At 50.5% G+C, this 20,430-nt stretch overlaps 1 protein-coding gene across 1 annotated transcript; it reads left to right on the forward strand.

The window, feature by feature from the left end:
- The first annotated feature begins 1,276 nt into the window (after nt 1-1,276).
- On the forward strand, nt 1,277-19,727 carry AP5Z1 (adaptor related protein complex 5 subunit zeta 1). Its single transcript, XM_067534325.1, has 17 exons — nt 1,277-1,434; nt 3,728-3,865; nt 4,725-4,911; nt 7,813-7,957; nt 9,115-9,227; nt 9,796-9,964; nt 11,322-11,462; nt 12,046-12,083; nt 12,166-12,328; nt 12,788-12,966; nt 13,741-13,883; nt 15,309-15,458; nt 15,608-15,719; nt 16,290-16,387; nt 17,254-17,386; nt 17,542-17,756; nt 18,226-19,727. The coding sequence occupies exons 1-17, from the start codon at nt 1,394-1,396 to the stop codon at nt 18,494-18,496; spliced, it is 2,436 nt and encodes an 811-aa protein (XP_067390426.1). The 5' UTR covers nt 1,277-1,393; the 3' UTR covers nt 18,497-19,727.
- The last annotated feature ends 703 nt before the right edge of the window (nt 19,728-20,430 follow it).

The raw sequence follows: 20,430 nt of genomic DNA on the forward strand, positions 1-20,430 counted from the left end.
TGAGGAACTTTATAGCAATGAGTGGCTCAAGGCATTCCACCCCCAAAAGTCAAAGAACCAGCAAACTTTCCATGGTTGTATCCCTTCCTGCTGAGGGCGAGTATGGCAATCAAAGAATCAGGTTTATTAGCAGTCAGGAAAAGGGAGGCTTCTAATAAGGAAATGTTAAGGTCTTTTAACCTTTTGGAACCGATGCAGACAGCCTGCGGCGTAGCTGTTTTTGTCGCTGGGCTTTTTAAAAACCTTATTTTCACAGGGCTCTTAGAGAAGGCCATAAGCCTGGGCCAAGGTCTTGTTATCCAAAAACAACCCTGTACCATCTCTGCTCTACAACCACCCTCCTGAAGCTTGCTCCGGCCAGGGCGGTGCCGGTCTGTGTGACAGGCTGCCTGGCTCTTAGGCTCAGTGGAGGCTGCCTCGGGGCCCTGCTTGTGCTGGGCCTGTTCCCAGGTGACCCAACGGGGGCCTGAACTGCTGAAGGGGGGGAGCTGTCCTGACGGCCTTTCTCTTAAAACACTCCCCCCCCCCCCCCCATGCCTGCTGGCACGCCCAGGCCGACTGAGCGCAGTGAACCGCACTGTCACCCTGGGATATAATGGCTGCAGGGCAGGGCCCGGTTCTGCCGAGCTGTGTCGTGTCATGAGGCGGAGGGTCTCAGCCCCTGAGGAGACGGGGGGAGGGGCGATGACTCCTGGTTTCTGGCCGGCGCGCGCGCGTCACCCGCCTCTGCCGCAGGCGCGACGCTGACACTGTTGGGTCCTCCACAGGCCCCGCGTGCAGCCCGCGTCCCAAGGGGGGAGGGGGGGACTAGGTCCCAAGGTCGGGCCCCTGCGCAGCCTAAGGCGGTTGCTCGCTCCGCACGGGATGCACGGGTTACCTAGCAACCTGAGGGAGCACGGGAGCGGGCTCCGGCGCGGCGGCTTGCGCAAGCCGCGGCCACTCCCGCGAGAAGGAGCGTGGTTTGGGGGGGGGGGGGGAAAGGCTACGAGTACGACCCTTGAGCCTGGCCTTCAATCACGTCATTCCGTCGCCGCCCCTATTGGGGCGGGGGGACTATTTCTCTTACCTCTCGCTGGCGCCCGCCCACCGCGCGGCGGAAGGATACCGTGTACTGCGATGTTTTACGAACGTTGCGGAGTAATCCGTCAGTGCGCGAGGGACGCACACACGCGCGCGCGCGACGCACACACGCGCGCGCGCCACCCCAGGGACGGGGAGCGGCAACTCCCGGAACTCTGCGTGCGGGGGAGCCGCGTCCAGCACGAGCCCCCATCTGGCACGGACGCGCCGGCCGGAAGTGGCCGGGGGAAGCGGGGACGTTGGTTCCTCCGCTGGCCCGAGGGCCTGTGTCGCCTGTGCCCATTGACTAGCCGGGGCGCGGCGCGGCGGCAGGATGTTCACGGCGGGGACGGAGAGCTTCCTGCGGCAGGCCAGGTGCGGCGGGCTTAACCAGACTCTCCCTCAGCCGGGGGTGCGGCCCCGTGGGTGTGGCTGAGGGAAGAGGGGCAGCCGGACGCCTGGGTTCCCCGGGTTGCATGCCCCGGGGGGCCAGGGGCAGCAGGTTGCCTGAGCCTGGACGGGTGCCCGGTTCTACTCAAGGCAGTGGTCGCTGTGGGCGGGCAGGGGGTTGTTGTGCCTCGGCTGGTGCACTGAGCAGCATAGGCCTTGTCTACACTAGGGAGTTTTGTCGACACAAGTTCTGTCATTAAACCGCTGTTGCGTGTCCTTGCTGTATTGTGTCAGTGGAGTGCATTCACACCACTAGCTCTTGCATGGACATAGGGAGCCGGGCGCCGTGGGTAGCAGGGGGTGCTTTGGAAAGGGGTTGTCATATCTCGTGGGGCTGGCCCAGCAGCATCACATGCTGCTTTCTAAATCCCATCGCTCCATGGGCATCCAGCTAGATTGACAGTCGCTTTTCAACTGTCCTGTCTGCCAAACTGACACTGTTGAACACAAACACAGGAAGCTCACAGAAGTGTGTGAGGTGGGGGTTGCATGACTGTGTGTGTGTGTGTGAGAGAGAGAGAGACTGTGTTCGGGGACAGTGAGTGTGTCCGCACACTTTTTCTTTAAGTTCAGACAGCAGCCAGACGCAACCAATCCTGAGGCAGAAGCTGATGCACACATAGCTTGTGTCCCGTCCCTCCACCCCAACTCAGCAGAGACGTGTACACCAGCGGGGGAGGAAGACACTGTGACATCAGCCCCCACCTCTCTCCTTGGTTCTGCACAGCACATCAGGAGTCTCTCCCTTCTCCTTCCCCAGCAGCAGCCCGTGCTGCCTGTGTGCCTGCCATAGGAGAGCAGGATTGAGTCCATCAGAGTTCTCCCACAGCCTCGTCTCCCCACAGATCCAAGAGAATGATCCACCCTCTCCCCTGTGGTCCAGGAAGGATTGCGTTTGCTACTGGGAGCCAGCATGCTCAGCTGGGCAGTAGCTGTGTGAGCTCTCCATGCTGAGCAATTTCAAAACTTTCTGGGGCTTTGAAAGGGGAGGGGCGCTTGTCTATGTAGCTGGAATGAAGGGCAGTGCAGCAGAGTTCAAAACAGTGAGCAGAGCAGTCAGGGGCATTGTGGGATAGCTCCTGGAGCCCAGTTACAGCACGCAGCATCATTCTACACTGATGCTTTGTCGCTCTAACTTTGCTGCAAAAAGCTCTATGCCTCTCATCAAGGTGGTTTTATTTTGCCACCAAAACAGGGAAGTTTTGTCAGTGTGGGGAGCATTGTAATGTGTACACCATCACTGTTTTGTCACCAAAAGATGACTTTTGTCAACAAAACTCTAGTATAGACCAGGCCTTAATTCTCGAGGCTGTGAGCGTTCCCAGCACTTTGTGCTGCCACTCTGAGGGGTCATCAGACACTAACATCCTATAAACCCAGTGGGAAGGGGAATGTTGTTCTCCCCACTGCCCAGGGAGAAGGGCTGAGGCGGGAGTGTGAAGTGAGTTGTCCAAGCTATCGCAGCCAGAAGAGGACACTTCAGACAGGAGGCTGTTTCTTGGAACTGGTCTCCGCGAAGAGGCTTCCCCACTGCTGACAATAGGCAGTAGGAGCAGTTGCAGCTGAACTGCAGCTGAAAACAATGACTTCAAGAATAGATGGGCCCATATTCCAGATTCAGCCTTCTTAGAAACCCTGCTTAAGCCTTGCTCACAAGGATGCTACTAAAATGCTCACAGGGATGCTACTGCGCTTTCAGAGAACTGGTGACTTCTGGGATTCCAGTGGGATGATACATTCAGAGGATAATTGCAGACTTCCCTGGGTTTCCCTAGCTTTGACTTTGTTTTCATTCTGGGAAATGAAGGGATGAATGGCATGTTTTGAGGTGCTATTAAAGCTTTTTTCCACTTAAATTGCCAGTTTAGCACCCATAGCTTTGAAGAAGTAGCTATTTATTTCCTTTCTTTAGAGACACTTGCCATTTGAGAAGAGGCTCAGAAATTGGCTTCTTGAACTTGGAAAGCTAATAGAAACTGCATAGCACAAAAATAAAGGAAGAGGTTTTAAAGGAACAAACATTTCAGACAGTTTAAATCCGAGACATAGGTTTGATACCAATATTTTGGTTTTGAGGTTTGCAGAGCACTGGAATGTAGACCTGTTTGTAGTTGGATTGATAGCTTCAGCGCTCCCTTTCTCCTGTTCTGTGTGTTTTAGACCATGGGATTTTACTGGTTTAGAGCTTCCTAATTCCTCTGTTGCTCTTCTTCGCTAGGGAGATCCAGGATGAAGAACTGAGGAAATTCAGTTCCCGAATCACAAGCCTTCTCCAGAATCATGACTTGGGAAACGAGACCATTGACTGTTTGCAGAGACTTTTCCTTATTGTTTCAGTCACAAAATACGGCCGGAAGTGAGTGAGAGGACTTGTTAAGCCTTGTTAGGTAGTCACTGTTACAGGGTACTGTCAAGAATGTGTTTCAGTGTTCTATAGATCAGTATTACTAGAGATCTGCCCTACTTCCTTTTTGCATTGCATTTGCAGGGACCAAAATAGTTAATAGCTTTTTTGTATTTTAACATATCTACCAATATGTCACTGTATCCAGGGGCGAGTGCTATATTCTTTTAAATCTGTTGCTGTCTATTATATAACACCTATATTTCTGCACCTTAATCCTGAAAAGTAAATCCTGCAAAAATAGAATTTTTGGTTTTTTGGGTTTTTTTTAAAATTTTTATCTTCTGTTTCTGTAACAGAAAATATATTCCTAGCATCATCTTCAGTGTACTAATCCCAGCAGCTGTGTTTCTCTTAAAATATAAAACGTTGAAATTGAAGCTTGTGCTTCTTGAGTACTCAGGAGATACAAAGCATTCTGTTCCTGACAGATCAGAAATGAAGGCTGGGTGACTGCAAAGAATTCCCTTTACTGAAAACACTGTGCTAGTTGCAGGTGTTGAAATCCACTTCCCCCTCTCTTTCCCCTTGCAAAGTAGGAACCCTGTCCAGCTCCTGTTAAAGTAAGTGAAAAAATTCCCACAGGCTTCATTAAAAATTGGATCAGGCCTTCTTAAAGGCGTGAAATCCAGAGATGCCCGGACTGAAGAGGTTGACTAAAAAGAGATTACTCAGGGCCAGCCTCAAAGAAGACACCATATCAAGACTGTCAAATAGGAAGTAAACATCTTTATCCTCTTGTTTTCTTTCAGTGATGCCTGAATGACTGTTGTTTTGGGTTTTTTGGTTTGTTTGTTTGTTTTTTTTGTAGGTTGGATGGCAAATTTGTAGAGTTGTTGCAGACGGTGCTGTGTTTGCCCAGGTGTCCTGAGCAGGTTCAGGCTCTGTGTGCTTCCATCCTGAGAGAGATGTCACCCTGCAATTATCTGACCCTATCCTGTGATGAAATCCAGGATGCAAAGCTCTTGAGTCTAGTGTCCTCCATCCTCTTGGCTCAGGTAGATGAACTGTGCTGTGTTTAGTCAATACATGTTTGCTTTCTGACTTCATCACCCCTGCTCTTAACTTAAGGGAAGTGAAAGTTACTTACATATGTATAGATAAGAACAGAAGGAAATTCATGTAAATTAAGGAGAACAGTTTTTATGCTTTATTTGGTATCAAATGGCAAAGTTTTCTGTGTGTTCAAGATTTGATAATGAGCTATTTAAAATCAAGGTGTGCATAGCATAAGGGGATGGGAGCAATGGGTTCTGTGACCCAGGGAGCGGGATGGTACCTTTCAGTGCAAGCTCCTGTAATAGAGTTCAGTTTGCTGCTGCTCATGTCTACAAAGGGAAGGATTCAAAAGTGAATGTATTGTGACTTCTAACCTCTTTATAGTGCTGGTTTTTCATGCTCAAATGTGAACAGCAAAATATATAAATAATATAATAAAATATATAAAAATCCAGATGGTGCCATACAGAAAGAAGAAAATAGCATAACACCACCCATGTTCAGAATGCTGCCTATATGAGCTGAAGTGTGGGCAATAAGCTGAGACTTTTAACTGAGAAATCCTTTCTTTTTTGCTACTGTTAAGATGGCTTTTTAAACCTAAATATTTGTTGAGAACCAGTTTAAAACTTCTTACACTGAAGGATTTAGTTTCAGAATGGTGGGCCTAATTTTAAAGCCTGAACCAAGCACAGCTAATCCCAGCCTGACCTCAGAGTATTCATTCATTGTCAGAATTGAACCGACCTGAACCTAGACTTTCCCGAAACCTGTGTTAGCGCTGCCACTGCCTCGGCCTAGGGGCTTGGCTTGATGGTGGCTCCCTGAGCCCATTATCCATCTCTCCTGCTCGTGGTGGTGGAGTAGTCGGTAGCAGCTGCATGCCCTGTTCCTGCTGGCCATCCTTGCTGCTCTGTGTGCTGCAGAGTGAGAGGTGCTGCACCTTCTCAGTACCCTGGTTCTGCAGCGTGTACAGAGCGCAGTGGGGTGGTGATGGCTGGTAGTAACATGGCACACAACTGCTGCCACACCGACTCCCGGGTAGGAGGAGGTAATCAGAGATGACCAAGCCCAAGAGGGTGGGGCTGTTTTCATTGGTGTTTGAGTTCGGGTTGTGATGCAGGGCTCTAATTTACCTTTACTCAGGAACATAACTTATTTATAAAGCACCCATTCTTCCCCAGCAAGCAGCTGCATAATTAAAATGGAATGATCCCAAAATCTAAAATAGATTTCTCATCTGTGTATCTACCTTGAATTAGAAACAGAGCCGTAAGACAGTTTTTGCTATATTTGATGTTGCTGAGGCTTTGAGTTGGCAGATTTAGTGCTGCTACTGCAACTCATTACCGCAGGTGGCACTAATGAGCAGTGTCCCACTTGATGTAATGAAAGCAGGAACCATTCAGCAGTGCCCTTACAAAAAGGGCCTCCTGTCTTTCATTCTTGCCTGTCAATGTCTATTTTAGATGGGTTTCTTTCTCTAACTGCAAGGAGGTGAGGTGGATGTGGGAAGTGAGTCACTCATTCCATTTGGCTGCCTGTCATTTCAGCTCTGTCAGTCTGTGCTTGAGACCTCTAGCTTTCCAGAGCTTGTGGCCTTGTTGTTGCCTCAGAGAGAAGCAGCTGCAGCAACTTTCTTCCCTGGCTTCTCTGTCTCTTGCTCTTCCCTTTGTTGGGGGAGTGGACTGGCAGATGTAATTTTTGAAATTGGACATTTCTAGCAGGTGAAGGGCAGATCCTCTAAGTGGCATGTAAACTTGTTAGAAGCTGAAAATCTGCCACTGATCATAATTCGTTAAGGCTTCTCTCTAGAAAGCTGGCCGGACTCCTGGAAATGCATGTCAGCAGCATGATGAAATGTTTCCTTCAGTTCCCTTTGTGTCATAACTTGGTGCCCCAGGACAGAGGAGGTATCCTCTTACCCTTTTCCTTGCCTGTAGGCATCCCTAAATTGTAAGTCTTTTCTTTAATGTGTTTCTTTGATCCATCTGTCCATGGGTACAGGGGTGTGTGTATGTTAACAGGATTATTAGTCTTGGAGCAGGGTATCCAAATGCAACTGCCTCACCTCTAGAAGGTTGTGCAGGTCACCACCGAATCGCTTGCTTTTTACTGAGTAGGGCACACGTCTGATCACTAGTGGATGATGTGATGCCACAGGTTGATGTTGATCTGCATCCTTTAGAGCAAGAGCCTGAGGCAGCCAGCGGGGGGAGACTGTCAGACTCTGATACTTGAATGGGTTTCAGTTTCTGCTGGCATGATGACTTTGGAGGGGGATGAAAACCATTTGATGCCACTAGGGCAGCCTCTCAAAAGGTTTGGTATCTGCACTTCATCCCAAAAGAGGGGTAAACTTTATGGGAGACTCATCTCCCTTGACATTTCATTCCGATTATGTATCAAACCCACAGCAACATCTTCCAGACTGAGAGAGAGTTTTATTCTCCTTATAGTACCAGCTAACTAGGCAGGCTGGAACAGGTTTCATCAATCTGACTCAAAGCCACAAGCCTTGCATTTAACAATCAAATTGGCAAATTCACCACTAGTGATTATATGGAGTTGTTAGCGCTATTGTTTGCCTCGCCATCCACTCTGGTTGAATGTAGCATTGTATTTTAGGGGGTGTCCACCAGAGCCACTTCTGACAATTAAATTCAACTTCAAATTGTGGCTGTCCACAAACTTGTTGCTCCACCAAATAATGTTTTCTCCATTGGGAACTGTGGCTTCAGCCTTTCGAATTGATCCGTGGACTAAGGTAGACTAGATTGCGTGTCCTATGCACTCAGCACCAGAGCAGAGATGCTCTCATCTAATGATTTGTAAGGCTGCAATCATTAAGAGCTCAGTTGAAGATGGTCATCTTGTATTAATATTTGTTTTATGTTCAGGGAAATAAAAAGGCTGAGGTGTTAGCTGTGGGGCAGCGTGTTGTAAAAGTCCTTGAAGGGCGACTGCCTGAGGGTCAGAGTTCACGGCACCTTCTTCCTCTGCTCTCAAAGATCATCTGTCTCTCGCCCGCAAGCCTAACTGAAGGTAAATGCAAGAGCGTCCGAGAGAATGAGCAGATCACAGTCACACAGCGTGGTGGTAAAGAAGAGCTTTGAAGGCTTAAACCATGAGTATGGTTTGGGATACCTGCACATTGCCATTATAAATGGCACCGCTACCCGAGGAAAAGTGAAGCTAATCCAAAGGGGTGGGGGTGGAAAGGCTTATGTGGCTCCCCCGTTTCTGTATGCTGTTTAGTGAGTACAGAAGAACAGTCCATTTTTAATAGGCTTCCCAGCAGAAGTGAGATTTGGTGTGGTGGAGAATTTGAGAGCTGGGGGTGATGAAATTTTGTGGGGAAGTGATCACCAGATGAGCAGGTTTTGGGAGAGCACTCCGGTGGTGAGGGGCTCGATGGAATACTGTTATGAAAAGGAGATGCTGCACGGTGCTGAGACCATGTTCAGGAGTTTGCTTGGAGAGTTGCGTTCTTTGGACAGAGGCTGGGGGAGGCTTGAAGGAGGCTGCTGGATTGGAATATTTGCCCTTACCGAGCAAGCAGCACCACTTGCCTGGGCTGCTTCTGCTACATTCAATAGCATAAACCCGTAGAGGGGATACACGTTCTCATGCTACAGGGCTCAGAGTAATCACTAACTCCCTGAATTAGAGGGAAAACACCCCCCACAGACAGGTTATTCCATTATTGTCCATTACATCTCACCTTCTGATACTATCCATCTGATACTAGCTGCTCTTGGCGATAGGATTTGGGAATAAATGTACCATTGGACTGATCTGTATTACAAATCCCAGGTGCCTATGCTCACTTTCTGACTTAGATCTGAAGAATTGTGCAGAAAATTGATGCGATTAAATGTAGTATTGAACAAAGTAGGGAGGGGGGAAGGCCAGGGTGTGGGAATCATGTACAGAGCTGTGGATGGAATACAAAAGATGCTTGTCTCTGAGCTTGTATAAAAGTCGAAGAACAAAGGGGAATGAAAATCAGCTAGAGAGTTTGACTGTGAGGAAATGCCTTTGCTCTGAGAGCTGTTAAGAGCTGGACTAGAGCTCTGCTGGCAGTTTTGGGCGAGGTTTAAAGTGTACCAGTTTGGAAGCAGTTTTTAATGGCTAGCTTGCTGCAGTGGCCCCTTCCTACAATGAGTCTAAACCTGACCTACATTGTTTTCTGCCTGTAGATCAGACCAATCTGGTTAATAAAAGGATGGTCGACTGGCTGAGATATGCAAGTGTTCAGCAAGGAGTTGCACAGCCCTCTGGAGGCTTCTTCTCCAATCCCAGGGCAAGGCAGGTGAGTGGTGAATTCCAGAGACCCTCACAAAGGACCTGAATATCAGTCATGTCACTGCCCCACCCTTAAAGGCTCCTGAGCTCAGGTCAGTTTTAGGAAAAGTGACGTAGAAGTGCTGTGTTCTTAGCCAGCTTGACAGTCAGTGGGTGCAGTGGTCAGGGACACCAGGGATCTAAGTTTGGATTTCAAACTCTTAGGCTACTGGGAGTCCAGAGACACAAGGCTTAGCCCTGGGATAGGTGAATGAGAGCACCTTGCCGATTTCGGTGACCACATGGACATGTGTTGAGGGCCATTTATCTTGAAATGGAAGGTTGCTGAAATTTGGCTTTTGAGGGAGACGGGAAATAAAAGGGCTTTGAAGGCCCCTCCCAGAGAAAAAGACCTGTACCTTCCCATCCTGGGCCTGGGGTTGTTCTGGAGGGCTCCATCTTCTACATTCATGTAAACATAGAAACATGTTCCCTGACTCAGTCCATGTGTTTGGTGAACTCCACTTCCCCTCTCCCCAACAATCTCTGCCTTAGGAAGTCCCACCGCTTCACCCAGTTTATCTTCTATCTCCCAGCCTGGCCCTATCACAGAGGTGGATGGTGCAGTTGCCACAGACTTCTTCACAGTGCTCTCAATTGGTCAGTATTACACAGAGGACCAGTGGCTCAACATGCAGGCCTTTTCCATGCTGCGCAAATGGCTGCTGTGCTACGGGAGCGATGGGGCAAGCAGCCCCAATTCAGGTACTGGCTGGGTATGTTCCTAGCCGCTGGGGCCAGGTGGTGTATTCCATCCCAAGTGGAATGTGTTTTCTGAGGTAGACCTGAAAGGGCATTTGGTGGCTTCACTATGAAACCACCCTTTGGCTCGGTATGTTTGGCTCTGTCTCCCCAGATGATGCCTGAGTTGGCCCAACAGAGGGCTGTGGGTTGGAACTGAGCAGCACTGGCTGTGCATGGAGGTCCCTGCATTCAATAGCAGGGGATGTTGCATGCCCAGGCTCGAACTGTTGTGAAGAAAATGTCACGGCAAGCCTGCTGAATGACCACGGTCTGATGTGACCGAAGGAAGTGTTTAAGTAGGCCCTAAAGTTTCAGGAAAATTCCTCCAGGCTGAAAAGGAAATGAAGGGCTGGCAGGGAGATAGCATCCCCTTTGGTGCTGTCAGTGCTCCCATGCTCCAACAGCATATTCCCCTTGGGACTGGAATCAGGTGCCACTTCCCCTCTGTGATGCTCCAGGGTACAATCTAGACCCATGAATAGCTGTGCCACCCCTGCCCTGTAATCTTGGCTGTCCTTTACAATGCCTTGCTGCTGTAACCTCCAGTCTAGACTGCTCACAAACAGTCTCCAGTATGTAAATCACGCTCCACTATGTCTGCCATATGTCGCAGCCAGCTAGCCACACCTTGGCTCTTACCAGCCTTGGTTATGCTGCAGGGTTACCCCAACACACACCCCCAGTCCTGGAGCCTCCCAGAAATGTGTGTCCTGTACTGCCCAGCCCTCTCCTGGCCAGTACAAATCCATTAGGGGAATAATATACACACACCTTGTTATCCAAAATGGAGCTACCAGATGCTTCAGTTTGAACACATTGGATTAGATAAAACAGTAAAACAAGTTTATTAACGACAGAGAGAGATTAAGTGAGTACAGAAATCAGAAATGCACCTGTTTGAACGTCCTTTGTTTTCCCTCTCTGCTTGATGACTCCGCTTACTGCTTAAAAGCAAATTAAGACAAGCACACATTCCTTCATTTAGGGCAGACCTGACTTCTGACTGGGTAGAGCTGTAGGGTTTGGAACATACGTTAATATCATACAGGGGAATCTTATAACTTCACAAACATCATTGCCACACATATTTTACCAGGGCAATACTGATCAGCAAATTATGAATTTTCAAATGATATCCTACAAGACGTGCTTTGTTCAAAGATTATTATAATAGTATGCAGGGTGTGAATACATGGGGTGTATTCCATCACACCCTCTCTTCCACCATGGTGGGCTGGGTAGTTTGCAGTGCCTTGATCATTGAACCTCTCGAACAGTACCATGCAGCGCATGATCTGCGGTGATCTCTTCTCTGCAGATGACAGATCAGAGGTAGATGGGTCTATCATGTCCATGGTTTCTGCTACCTCCACTTCCAGTCGCCTGCTTCCCCCAAAAGAGCGTCTGAGAGAGAAGGCTTTTGAATACTGCCAACGGCTTATCGAGCAAAGCAACCGGCGTGAGTTGTGGTGTCAATATACAGGACTCTAAATTCCTCTAGTGCCTTGGGAAATGGAGAAAAGGGTGTGAGCTGAGTCTCCCTAGAGAGAGAACCTGGGGACAGAGGATGGAGCTGGCTAGCTCTCAAACATCAGCAGGTTTCTATTGCCAGACTCCCTGTTCCACCGCCTGCTGTTGATTTGCAGAGAGGGGTTTTGGAAACTAGACACTGGGGTGTGGTTCTTTTGACTATAACTGCAGAGAACTGTGAGAGTTAGGATGGGGAGAGGTCCATGGTTCTTCCCCACCATCTTTAATTCTGGGCTGTCTTTTCCACACCTCATGTAGAGGGTTGCTGTGTGTTCAGTAAGGATGTGTTGTGTTTTGGGAAGGTCCAAGAGGGCTCAGTTCATCACTTTAGTTTTGCAGACTGAAGGGAGAGCTTCCACTGATCCAATCCTGGACTTGACAGTATTAAAGCCCTTCCCAGTAGAGCCCAGGCCAGTATCAGCATTGCTTAACCTAGGCAACATTGCCCAGTCTAGCAATGACAGAGACCCAGTGTGGACCAGGGGACTGAGATTGATTTGTTTATCTATTAGGGGCACTGAAGAAACCAGATGCGGACCTGCAAAAAGCTGTAAGTACAAAAGGAGCAGGGGTGAAGGGCGGGGGGAGGAGTTGTTTGGACAGTTCTGATCTTGCTGTTCTTTCTCATGCAGTGTCTCATTGAGGCTGTCACTATCATGGATATTATCTGCAGGCAGGACTCCTCCTATGTGTACCGGACACTCTCCTGCCTGAAGATCTTGCATGGCAGAATCAGTGGGGATCTTGCTTATGCCAGGGCACTGCTGCCCATTGCTCAGTTCTTCGTGAACCACAGTAAGCTGCCACACCCACACCCACACACGCGCTGTAAGCTTTGGGAGTCTCTGTGGTGTGTGGTACCAGTGTGCTCACTCAGGCTTCTGTTTGAGAGGAAGGATTGAATCAGTAGGCACTAAAATACTCTTCCTTTCCATGGCTTCCTACTACACACTAGCTTTGACCATGTGCTAGGCTAATGTATCTAACACTGCACTACATCTAACACTAATGGCTGAGCCTGCATTCTTTCTCTGGGTCTCTCCAGGAGCAGGCGTTGCTTGTCTGGCTCTGAATGTGCTCTGAGCTGGGCAGCCCAGTGCTGGAGATCCAGGAGCTGCTCTGCCTCTCCTATTGCTCTTGGTCTTGATGTTACAAAACAAAAATTAGCCAGTCATTAGCCATTCTGTGAAATCTCCAGCCCTTGAAGAACAGCCATTGGGTGGGCTGAACTCCTGCGGGTACCTTCCCTCGCAGGTGAGACAGCAGCAGTGGATTCGGAGGCAGTTTACAAGCACTTGTTCACCAGGATTCCTACTCAGCTCTTCCACAGCCCAATGCTGGCCTTTGAGTTTATCCAGTTCTGCAGGGACAATGTCCGATTCTTCACGGAGAACCTCAGCATCTTCAGACAGAGCTTCCCAAACCTCTTCAAGGTACGGGGGTTGGGACTGGTTCAAGCACTGCTCTCTGTGCACATGGGTCCTTGCCCCTAATGCTCAAGGGGGTGACCGTCCACGTCTGCAGACAGGCTGAGGTGTGGAAGGACTCATCAGCAGAGTGTAAAAGCATGTGCGTGGTGGGGGATTAGTTCATGAAAGGCTGGGATAGCATCTCTGATACTGGAGCCATCTGGGTTTGTAATACAGCAGTTGGGGATGGGCAGGGGAGTAAGGGCTTTGCAACCAAACTGTAGCAGAGAGGGTGTCAATGGGCTCTGTCCCAAGAGAACAACTGTCTTGTGGGATGAGCAGTTCCTAGTTTGTCCACAGCAACCTTTGAGTTCTTCATCGGCGTATGATGACACCCAGGGCAGCAGGGCATGGTTGAAGTGGAGGGTTAATTCTCCCTCATTAAGGCTTAGAGACTCGAAGTTGCTAGTTCTGAGATCAACCTGTGCAGGTGGCCTCTGGACGCTTGTGTGTCATCCTTGCAGACCCCCTTTCTGGAGGCTGTGAGGTAAATCCATCTCAATGCTGGGCCAGCCTCAGCATCTTTCAAAGCAAATACTCCAGGCTGTGAAACGCCCTGTGCTGCTTTGTGAGAGATTTGGATCATCAGCTTCTAAATGTTTAGCTCTGGCTGTGGGTTCTGAGCACTGAACAGCCCCAGAACTGCACATGCTTTGCCTTCTCTGAGGTGGGAGAATCCAGTCAGGTTAGAGAGGAAGAATAGCAGCCCTACTGCTAGCAGTCTGTTTTTCTCTGCAGCTCCTTGCATGGAATAGTCCAGCCTTGATCTCTGAGTTCATGGACCTTCTGCCAGCTCTGCTTAGTGCAGACACAGCCATTGAGATCCTTCACTTGCTGCTTGACCTGCCATGTTTGGCGGCTGCTCTGGACATCCAGTTGAGGTGACAGCATCTTCCCCTCCTCTCTCTTTAGCAGGGTGTTGACACCGGGCAGTGTCCTGCCCTACCCTCCTGTGCCAGAACTAACTGCTTGCAATGGCTGCCCCATGCCTAAAGAACACCCACCACAGCATCAGTTCAGATGGCAGCTACCGTAGCTAGATTTATATGGGGCTGCGAAAGCATCTGACCAATAGTGTTTGTAGTCCGCTGCATGTGCAAAGATAGGGATAGTCGGGTCTCATGCTTCTGAGCATAGGCTGACTGTCTTTGGGGGTCAGGAAGGAATTCCCTCCCTTCCCCCATGTCCACCTCTGAACAATTGTTAGGTGTCCGTTCCTCTGAAGCATGCAGTATTGGCCACTGCCAGAGAAAGGATGCCAGAACTTGGTGGTCTGGGTTAGCTAGTCTTATATTTCAGCTTGGAAGGATTCGATTTTTATTAATAAATGTTGATTTCACCGTACACACAAACTGATTGGGGGAAAAAATTCCATCAATGGTGGTCGAAATTTAGACAAGGTAAGAAAAATGCTGCTTGATTAGCGTTTGATTTAAGGATATTTACTTGATATTTTTTGTGTTTTAACGGTTATAAGGCTTTGAGTCTCCAACATCTGTCATTAAGTAATTATTATCTGACCCCCCCCCCCAATAATTTCCTGCCACTGTGAAAATTTGAATGGATAACAATTTTAAAGACGGTTAAAAATAAACATTGATATTATCCATCTCGATGATGATCAAATAAAAAACTAATTCTGACAGGCCTGCTTATGTTCCCACCCTGTTGCCCTAGTTGGCTTCCCGAGCAGACGTGAAGTTCAGACTCTCTCCTAGGAGGCTCATGTGAGAATGGAAGGGAACTCTGGGGAACACAGGCATGACTGGCTTCCTGCAGAGAGGGAACTGGGACTCGCTACCACACACATGCCCTTCTTCTTAGCCCTGGGGATCCCCTGAGTGTCGGAGCACTCCCTGGGAGGCTTAGAAAGGAGACTTGCACTTGCTGGCAGTGGGGGTTCGGTCATTGTGGAGCACTGGGATTGCTGGGCATGGAGTCGCTCATTTGGAAAGTGCCTCTGGCAGGGCAGACTGGTGAGCCAGCTGGAGAGAGCTAGGAAAGCAGCACGCTGAGCTACGGCAGTGCCTAGCTGCTGAGGGATAGCGCGGTGTGCCTGAGCTGCCGCCTGTCACCCAGCGTTCCTTGTACCCAGGTGCCTGCATTTTAACCCTGTTGCTGTCCTTGTTTTGAAGGCACGAGAACTATTTAACTGTTTGGGACTTTCTGGTTTCATTTAAAAACTTTTTTGGGGGTTGATTAGATATTGGGGCCCTTCAGCCTGGACATTCCCCTAACTGTGACCCAGCCAATTTGCTGCTGCGTTCCCATAGCTTCAGTTTTGTGTTATGTGTGCCTGTCACTAGATCTGGCTCCGCTCCCATCTCTGAGAGAGCCGCCTGGGATCCTGCTGCAAAGCCAGCCAGCTGTCTGGAGGCCTTCCGCCACCCGCTCTACAGAAGCATGTTTCAATATCTCCTCCGCGTCGAGGCTGCCCCCAGAGACTCCCCTGAGCGGTACGAGGCTGCAGTCAGTGTTTGGTTCAGCTGCATGTGCAGAGGAGGGGAGATAGGGGACGCTGTGGTGGGGAAAAGGGAAGGGGTGGGAAGCTGGGATCCTTCAGGGAAGCTGCTTTGATGGTGATAATGGGGTCTGTTGCCAACAGGTTGGCACCTCTTCGCCAGCTGCTAGCATCCATGGCCAGCTGTCCACGGGTTGTGCAGTCTGCGGACATCGTCCCTGTCTTACTGCAGCTCTTCTTTGGTGTGGTGGCAGAGGTGGGGCTCCCTGCAGACAGCTAAGTGGGGAGCTGGGTTTGTCTGTGTTGCTGTCTCTGATGTTTCCTTCGTCATGTGAAGAATATCCATGGGAATAGAAGGGTTAAACTCCCTCCGGGTTGGGTTCTGGCTTACTTTGAGAGGGTGCACTCTTCCCTTTGCTCTGGGCCTTAATGAGGGGGTGAAAATACCCAGGACCCTGAATTCCCAGAGTGGGTTTATAAAACTGTAATGGGAATTCCTGGGATGGCGGGGCAGAGGTGGGGTCTGTTTCTGTAGGGAGGGAACCTCTAGGAATATGCTGTGGGCTGGGCAGGCTGTTGCTTCGTCTCTGGTAGGGAGATGGAAAAGGGCCCTTACTGCAGTAGCACAACATTGTTTGAAATCCTTCTCGTGCTGCTCCCAGCAGCAGCTGCTGACCAGTGAGGCCTCTCCAAGTGTGGGCAGGAGCAGAACAAGCATAAGGCTTGTTCTCAGATCAGCCTACCAGGCTCCTCCATGCGTCCCTGCCCCAGTCCATCCCCTCTGGGTTTGGCAGGCGTCGCTGAAGAAAATGTTTTGCATCTCCAGTTTGCAGATGGCCCCTTGATAAACCAGCTGGTGGTGGTGGTGCTCGAGCGGAGCGAGCAGCTCTACGAGATCCCGGCATTTAAGGTCGACGTGCACAGGTGAGTATGGGCTGCTCTGAGAAGGGGAGAGAGTGGGTAGAATTGCAGGAGGAGGGTTACACAGCACAGAGCCTCCAGCCCAGCCCCAGTCTGGCTTTCCAAGGGCAGCTGGGGACCAGTCTTGGCACGATCCCTGTGGGGCCTCTCTTCTGAGGGCACAGTGACATGGTGCCCTGTGCTCGGCATGCTCCCTCTCGTTGGTCAAGAAAACGCTGGGGGTCACAGGCACTTGGAAACCAGAGAGTTGGGGCTGAACCCTCTGGGCAAACAGCTGCAGGGAGCTCCCGGCCCTGGGGATGGTGGGAGCCCCTGGGCATTGCAGTCCAGGCGTTGGTGTCATGCACACCCCCATCACAGCACATCTACAGCCACTGTCCCGCCCTGAGGTGCTTGTCTGCCATTCGTACACGTGCACTGGCTGGTAGGCACTGTGCAGACTCCTGCCGGGGGCCGGGTTCAGCCTTCACACATGGGCCACTGGGGGTTACCTAATATGGTGAACAGCTTGCTCCGATCTTGGTGGGTGCCAGGCAGTCAGTTGAGCCCAAACTCTGGGGATGGGACTCCTGCTAGGGAGAGATTCTGTGTAACTGTATTGGGAAAACGTCCCTCTGTCTGTATTGCTGGGCAGGTCACTAAACTGAAGTCTGTCTGGACATTGTCTCGTGCAACAGAGCCTTGATGTTGATTGAGCCTCTGGGTGCTGCTGTAACAGAAATACGGAATCTCGTTGTGCCTGCCCCAGCTGCCCCAGTCTAAAGCTTTACCCAGCTGCAAAATGCCTCTCCTCCTTTGTCAATCGCTTTCAGACCTGTGGGTGAATAGTGCTTTGGGGGTGCCATCGCTATCTCCCTTCTCCCCGGCAGAGTGCTGAGCTCTCAGCTGGTGCTTCTGTGTAAACTGCACCCCTCCCTGATAGTGGAACTGTCCAAGGAGCTTCTGGAGTTTTCAGGAACCGTCAGCAACATCCGGAACAAAGAGGATATCTTCACCTACGTGGTAAGGAGGAGCCTGCCTGCCAGGATCCCCCATTGTAACCCCCTCTGCAGGCTACTGGGGGACTCCCTTCAGTGCAAACTTAATCTCACCTGTCACTTCCTTAGAAAGACTGTTCTCCGTAGTGTCTGTAGACGTCTCTGCCTGTCTTGCTGCAGGTGTGGGCTATTGGAGAGTACTTGTCTGTGTCATACGACAAAAGGTGCACCGTGGAGCAGATCAACAAGTTCTTTGAAGCCCTGGAGGCCATGCTGTTTGAAATCGTGCCGCTCCGGCCCTCGGCCAGCATCCCCACGTACTCGCCACGTGTCATCACGGTTCTCATGGCAACGCTGACCAAACTGGCATCACGCAGCCAAGATTTGATCCCCAGGTGTGAAACGGCAGCAAGGTTATGCATGCAGCTCAGCCAGGTTACCAAGAAAATGTTTGTTGCTGTTATTCCTGCTGGCCAGTTGCCTTAATGGAAAGCTTGAAGAACCTGGGGACTGAAAGAGCAGGCAAACTGACAGCCATAGAGCAGTGCGATTGCGGGGAGCCCAGATTGAAGTGAGGCACTCACTTGTACATGTGTCTGGGTACTGGCTAGGGAGACTAGTGTACTGTGGGCAGTGTGTAATCCCAGCCATTCCCAGCATGAGGCACTGTAGGGAGTCGTGGCAACATTGAGGAAGCTCCCTCAGTCTAAAGCTTTACCCAGCAGGTGTCAGTGACGGGAGGATGTGGCCCACCTGTAGACTCTAGGGAGTGAGGGAAGAGGTTTTGAGGCAGGAGCTTTATGACTCTACAGCTGTTTTCTTGAAGCTCCTGCTGGCTCACGGCTGTATCCTTCCCTCCTGCAGGATGTCCCTGTTCCTGTCCAAGATGAGGGCATTTGTTCAGAGCCCTGCCATAGCCTCAGTGTACAGTGAGGAAGACAGTGAGGCGATCCTGACCCGTGCCACTGAGCTGATGAACCTGTTGAAAATGCCCAGTGTGGCTCAGTTTGTGCTGACGCCATCGGCGGAGGTTGCCAGCCCACGGTTTCACCGAGACACCAATGTGTCCCTGCCTCTCGCCATGAAGACGACCAGCCGGCTTTTAGAAAGGGGGACTGGCTTCATGCCAGGGTGAGGTGATGGCATTTTGGAGTGTACACGGCGTAGCTCTGGCTGAGGAGACGTGGCTGGCTCCGGCCTGTGTTATGACAAACCTGCTGCTACTGACTCTGCTTTACAGAGTGGGGGAAGGAGGAGAGATGAGGCTCTGCTCCAAGCGGAGCCTTCCTGAAAATGGGGAATAAATGACGAAAAGAGGCTAACCAGAGCAGCTGGTTTTTCTCTTCGATCCTGACCATGTGACTCTCCTCTCTTGGGTGGCTGTTCTGCTCTTGGCCCCTGCAGCAGGAAGTGTTTCCACTGACTCCTCTCAGTGTTCCTCCGGTGGGACTCAGTCCTGGCCTGCCAGGGCAGGGCAGGGACCTCCCCCCCAAGACAGGAGCAGCACACGCACTCAATGTGCACCCCAAATAGACAAGCCAACGGCCCAGCCTGCCTGAGGGGGGTCCACTGGAGGGCCCCAACAGCTCCCCTTTGCAGATCATGGCAGCAACCAAAGGAGTTCTGGGCTGGAGGCTTCTGAAAATCCAGAGAGCCGTCTCCAAAGCAAGTCCCTTGAGGGGCACTTGCCCTGTCCTACCAGTCAGCTATTACTTGTCTTTTCCTTCTCCTCCGACTTTCTTCCTTCTTTGCGACGCCCCAAACAGCTCTGTTCTTCCCTCTTGCTCTCTGTGCCTGTAACAGGTGCTTAGAGCAAGAAGCCAGGAAAGGGCGTGAGGGTACAATGGCGTAGGCAGCTTGTGGGAATGATTTAGTTAAACATGGCTCTGCCCTGCCCTTGCTCCTTTTGTTCTGAAGTGAAATTGAACCTGGCAAGGCCAGAACAGACTCCAAACCACTGCCCCCAGAATGGAGCGTCGGGAGCTTTTATTGAATCCAGTTTATTTTTCAGACAACTCCTTGAACACAGCAGCCCTGTAACAGGTGGGCACTGATCTTTGCTCCATGTCTGCATTAGAACGATATACATTGTAGAGATTTACAGTATTACAGAGGAGGGAAGTGACAATGCCACTGGCAGAGAGCATGTGCCCTCCAGGGGCCCATGACTGCATTCAGTCAATAGGAACATTTAGCAGAGTACACAGTGCTAACTATGGTATTAGTGAAATACAGCTGGGGGCTGGTTGCTTGGGGGCTGGCCCCATTTTCCTGAGGGGCAAGTTACGCTATTCTTATGGAGGTAAAGGGGGGCCGCCTGCAAAGCTGGCGCAAAAGGAGAACAAGATGTGCGTGGCCTGCCCTGGTACTGCTGAAACAAGCTATAGCTGGGGCTGCATCATCATGCTGCAAACTCTCTTGTTCTCTGGACTGGGGCAAGCGTGGCTGGGGCAAGGGGGTCTACACAATCCCCTGGGGGCTCCAGGACAGCTCTGTGCCTATCTCTGCAGCCCTCAACTGTCAGGGGCATGGAACGGGGATCAACAAAGCAGGGGGCTCCATGAAGATCAAGCTAATGTTCACAGTTCTTTTGACCTTTAATACAGCAGCAAGAGCCTCGTGCTGCCTTCCTGAGGATCCAGCATCTGTCACAATTAAAGGGGGGACTCCCGTCCCTACTGTGGCAGTGGCCTAGCCCAGCTGTTCTGAGCATGCTGCAGAACGGCAGCCTGGCATTAGCTTTTTGTGGTGCAGAGGGTTTGAATTCTGGAATCCTGGAGCGCTTGCAATCGGGGTTTAGATTCCTTGCCCCTGAGGCTGCACAAAACCCTGTAGCATGGCAGGTGAGCTAACCCACTACTTCCACCTTAAAGTTTTTCCACTGGCTTCAAAGTGCAGGAGTGAGAGGGCAGGCTTGTCTCCTGCACAGGTTGCTAAAACCACACCCCCAGTTCAGCTAGAACAGCTGCTAAGCCATATACTTGCAATTAAAAATGTCACCACAGGGGTGAGCAGTTGCCTTGCTCTGCTGTGTACAACAGACGTGCTGTTGGCAGGAGTGAGCCGTGT

The sequence above is a fragment of the Emydura macquarii genome, unplaced genomic scaffold (assembly GCF_026122565.2).
Source record: "Emydura macquarii macquarii isolate MOO-44397 ecotype Brisbane River unplaced genomic scaffold, CSIRO-AGI_Emac_v2 contig_3390, whole genome shotgun sequence".
Taxonomy (NCBI): domain Eukaryota; kingdom Metazoa; phylum Chordata; order Testudines; family Chelidae; genus Emydura; species Emydura macquarii.

Bases quoted from the DNA above. Each gene is read 5' to 3' on its own strand.
- AP5Z1 (XM_067534325.1), top strand. From the start codon at position 1,394: ATGTTCACGGCGGGGACGGAGAGCTTCCTGCGGCAGGCCAG. The intron at 9,965-11,321 runs GTACTGGCTGGG...TCTTCTCTGCAG, and splicing joins GGCAAGCAGCCCCAATTCAG to ATGACAGATCAGAGGTAGAT. The intron at 12,967-13,740 runs GTACGGGGGTTG...TTTTCTCTGCAG, and splicing joins GCTTCCCAAACCTCTTCAAG to CTCCTTGCATGGAATAGTCC.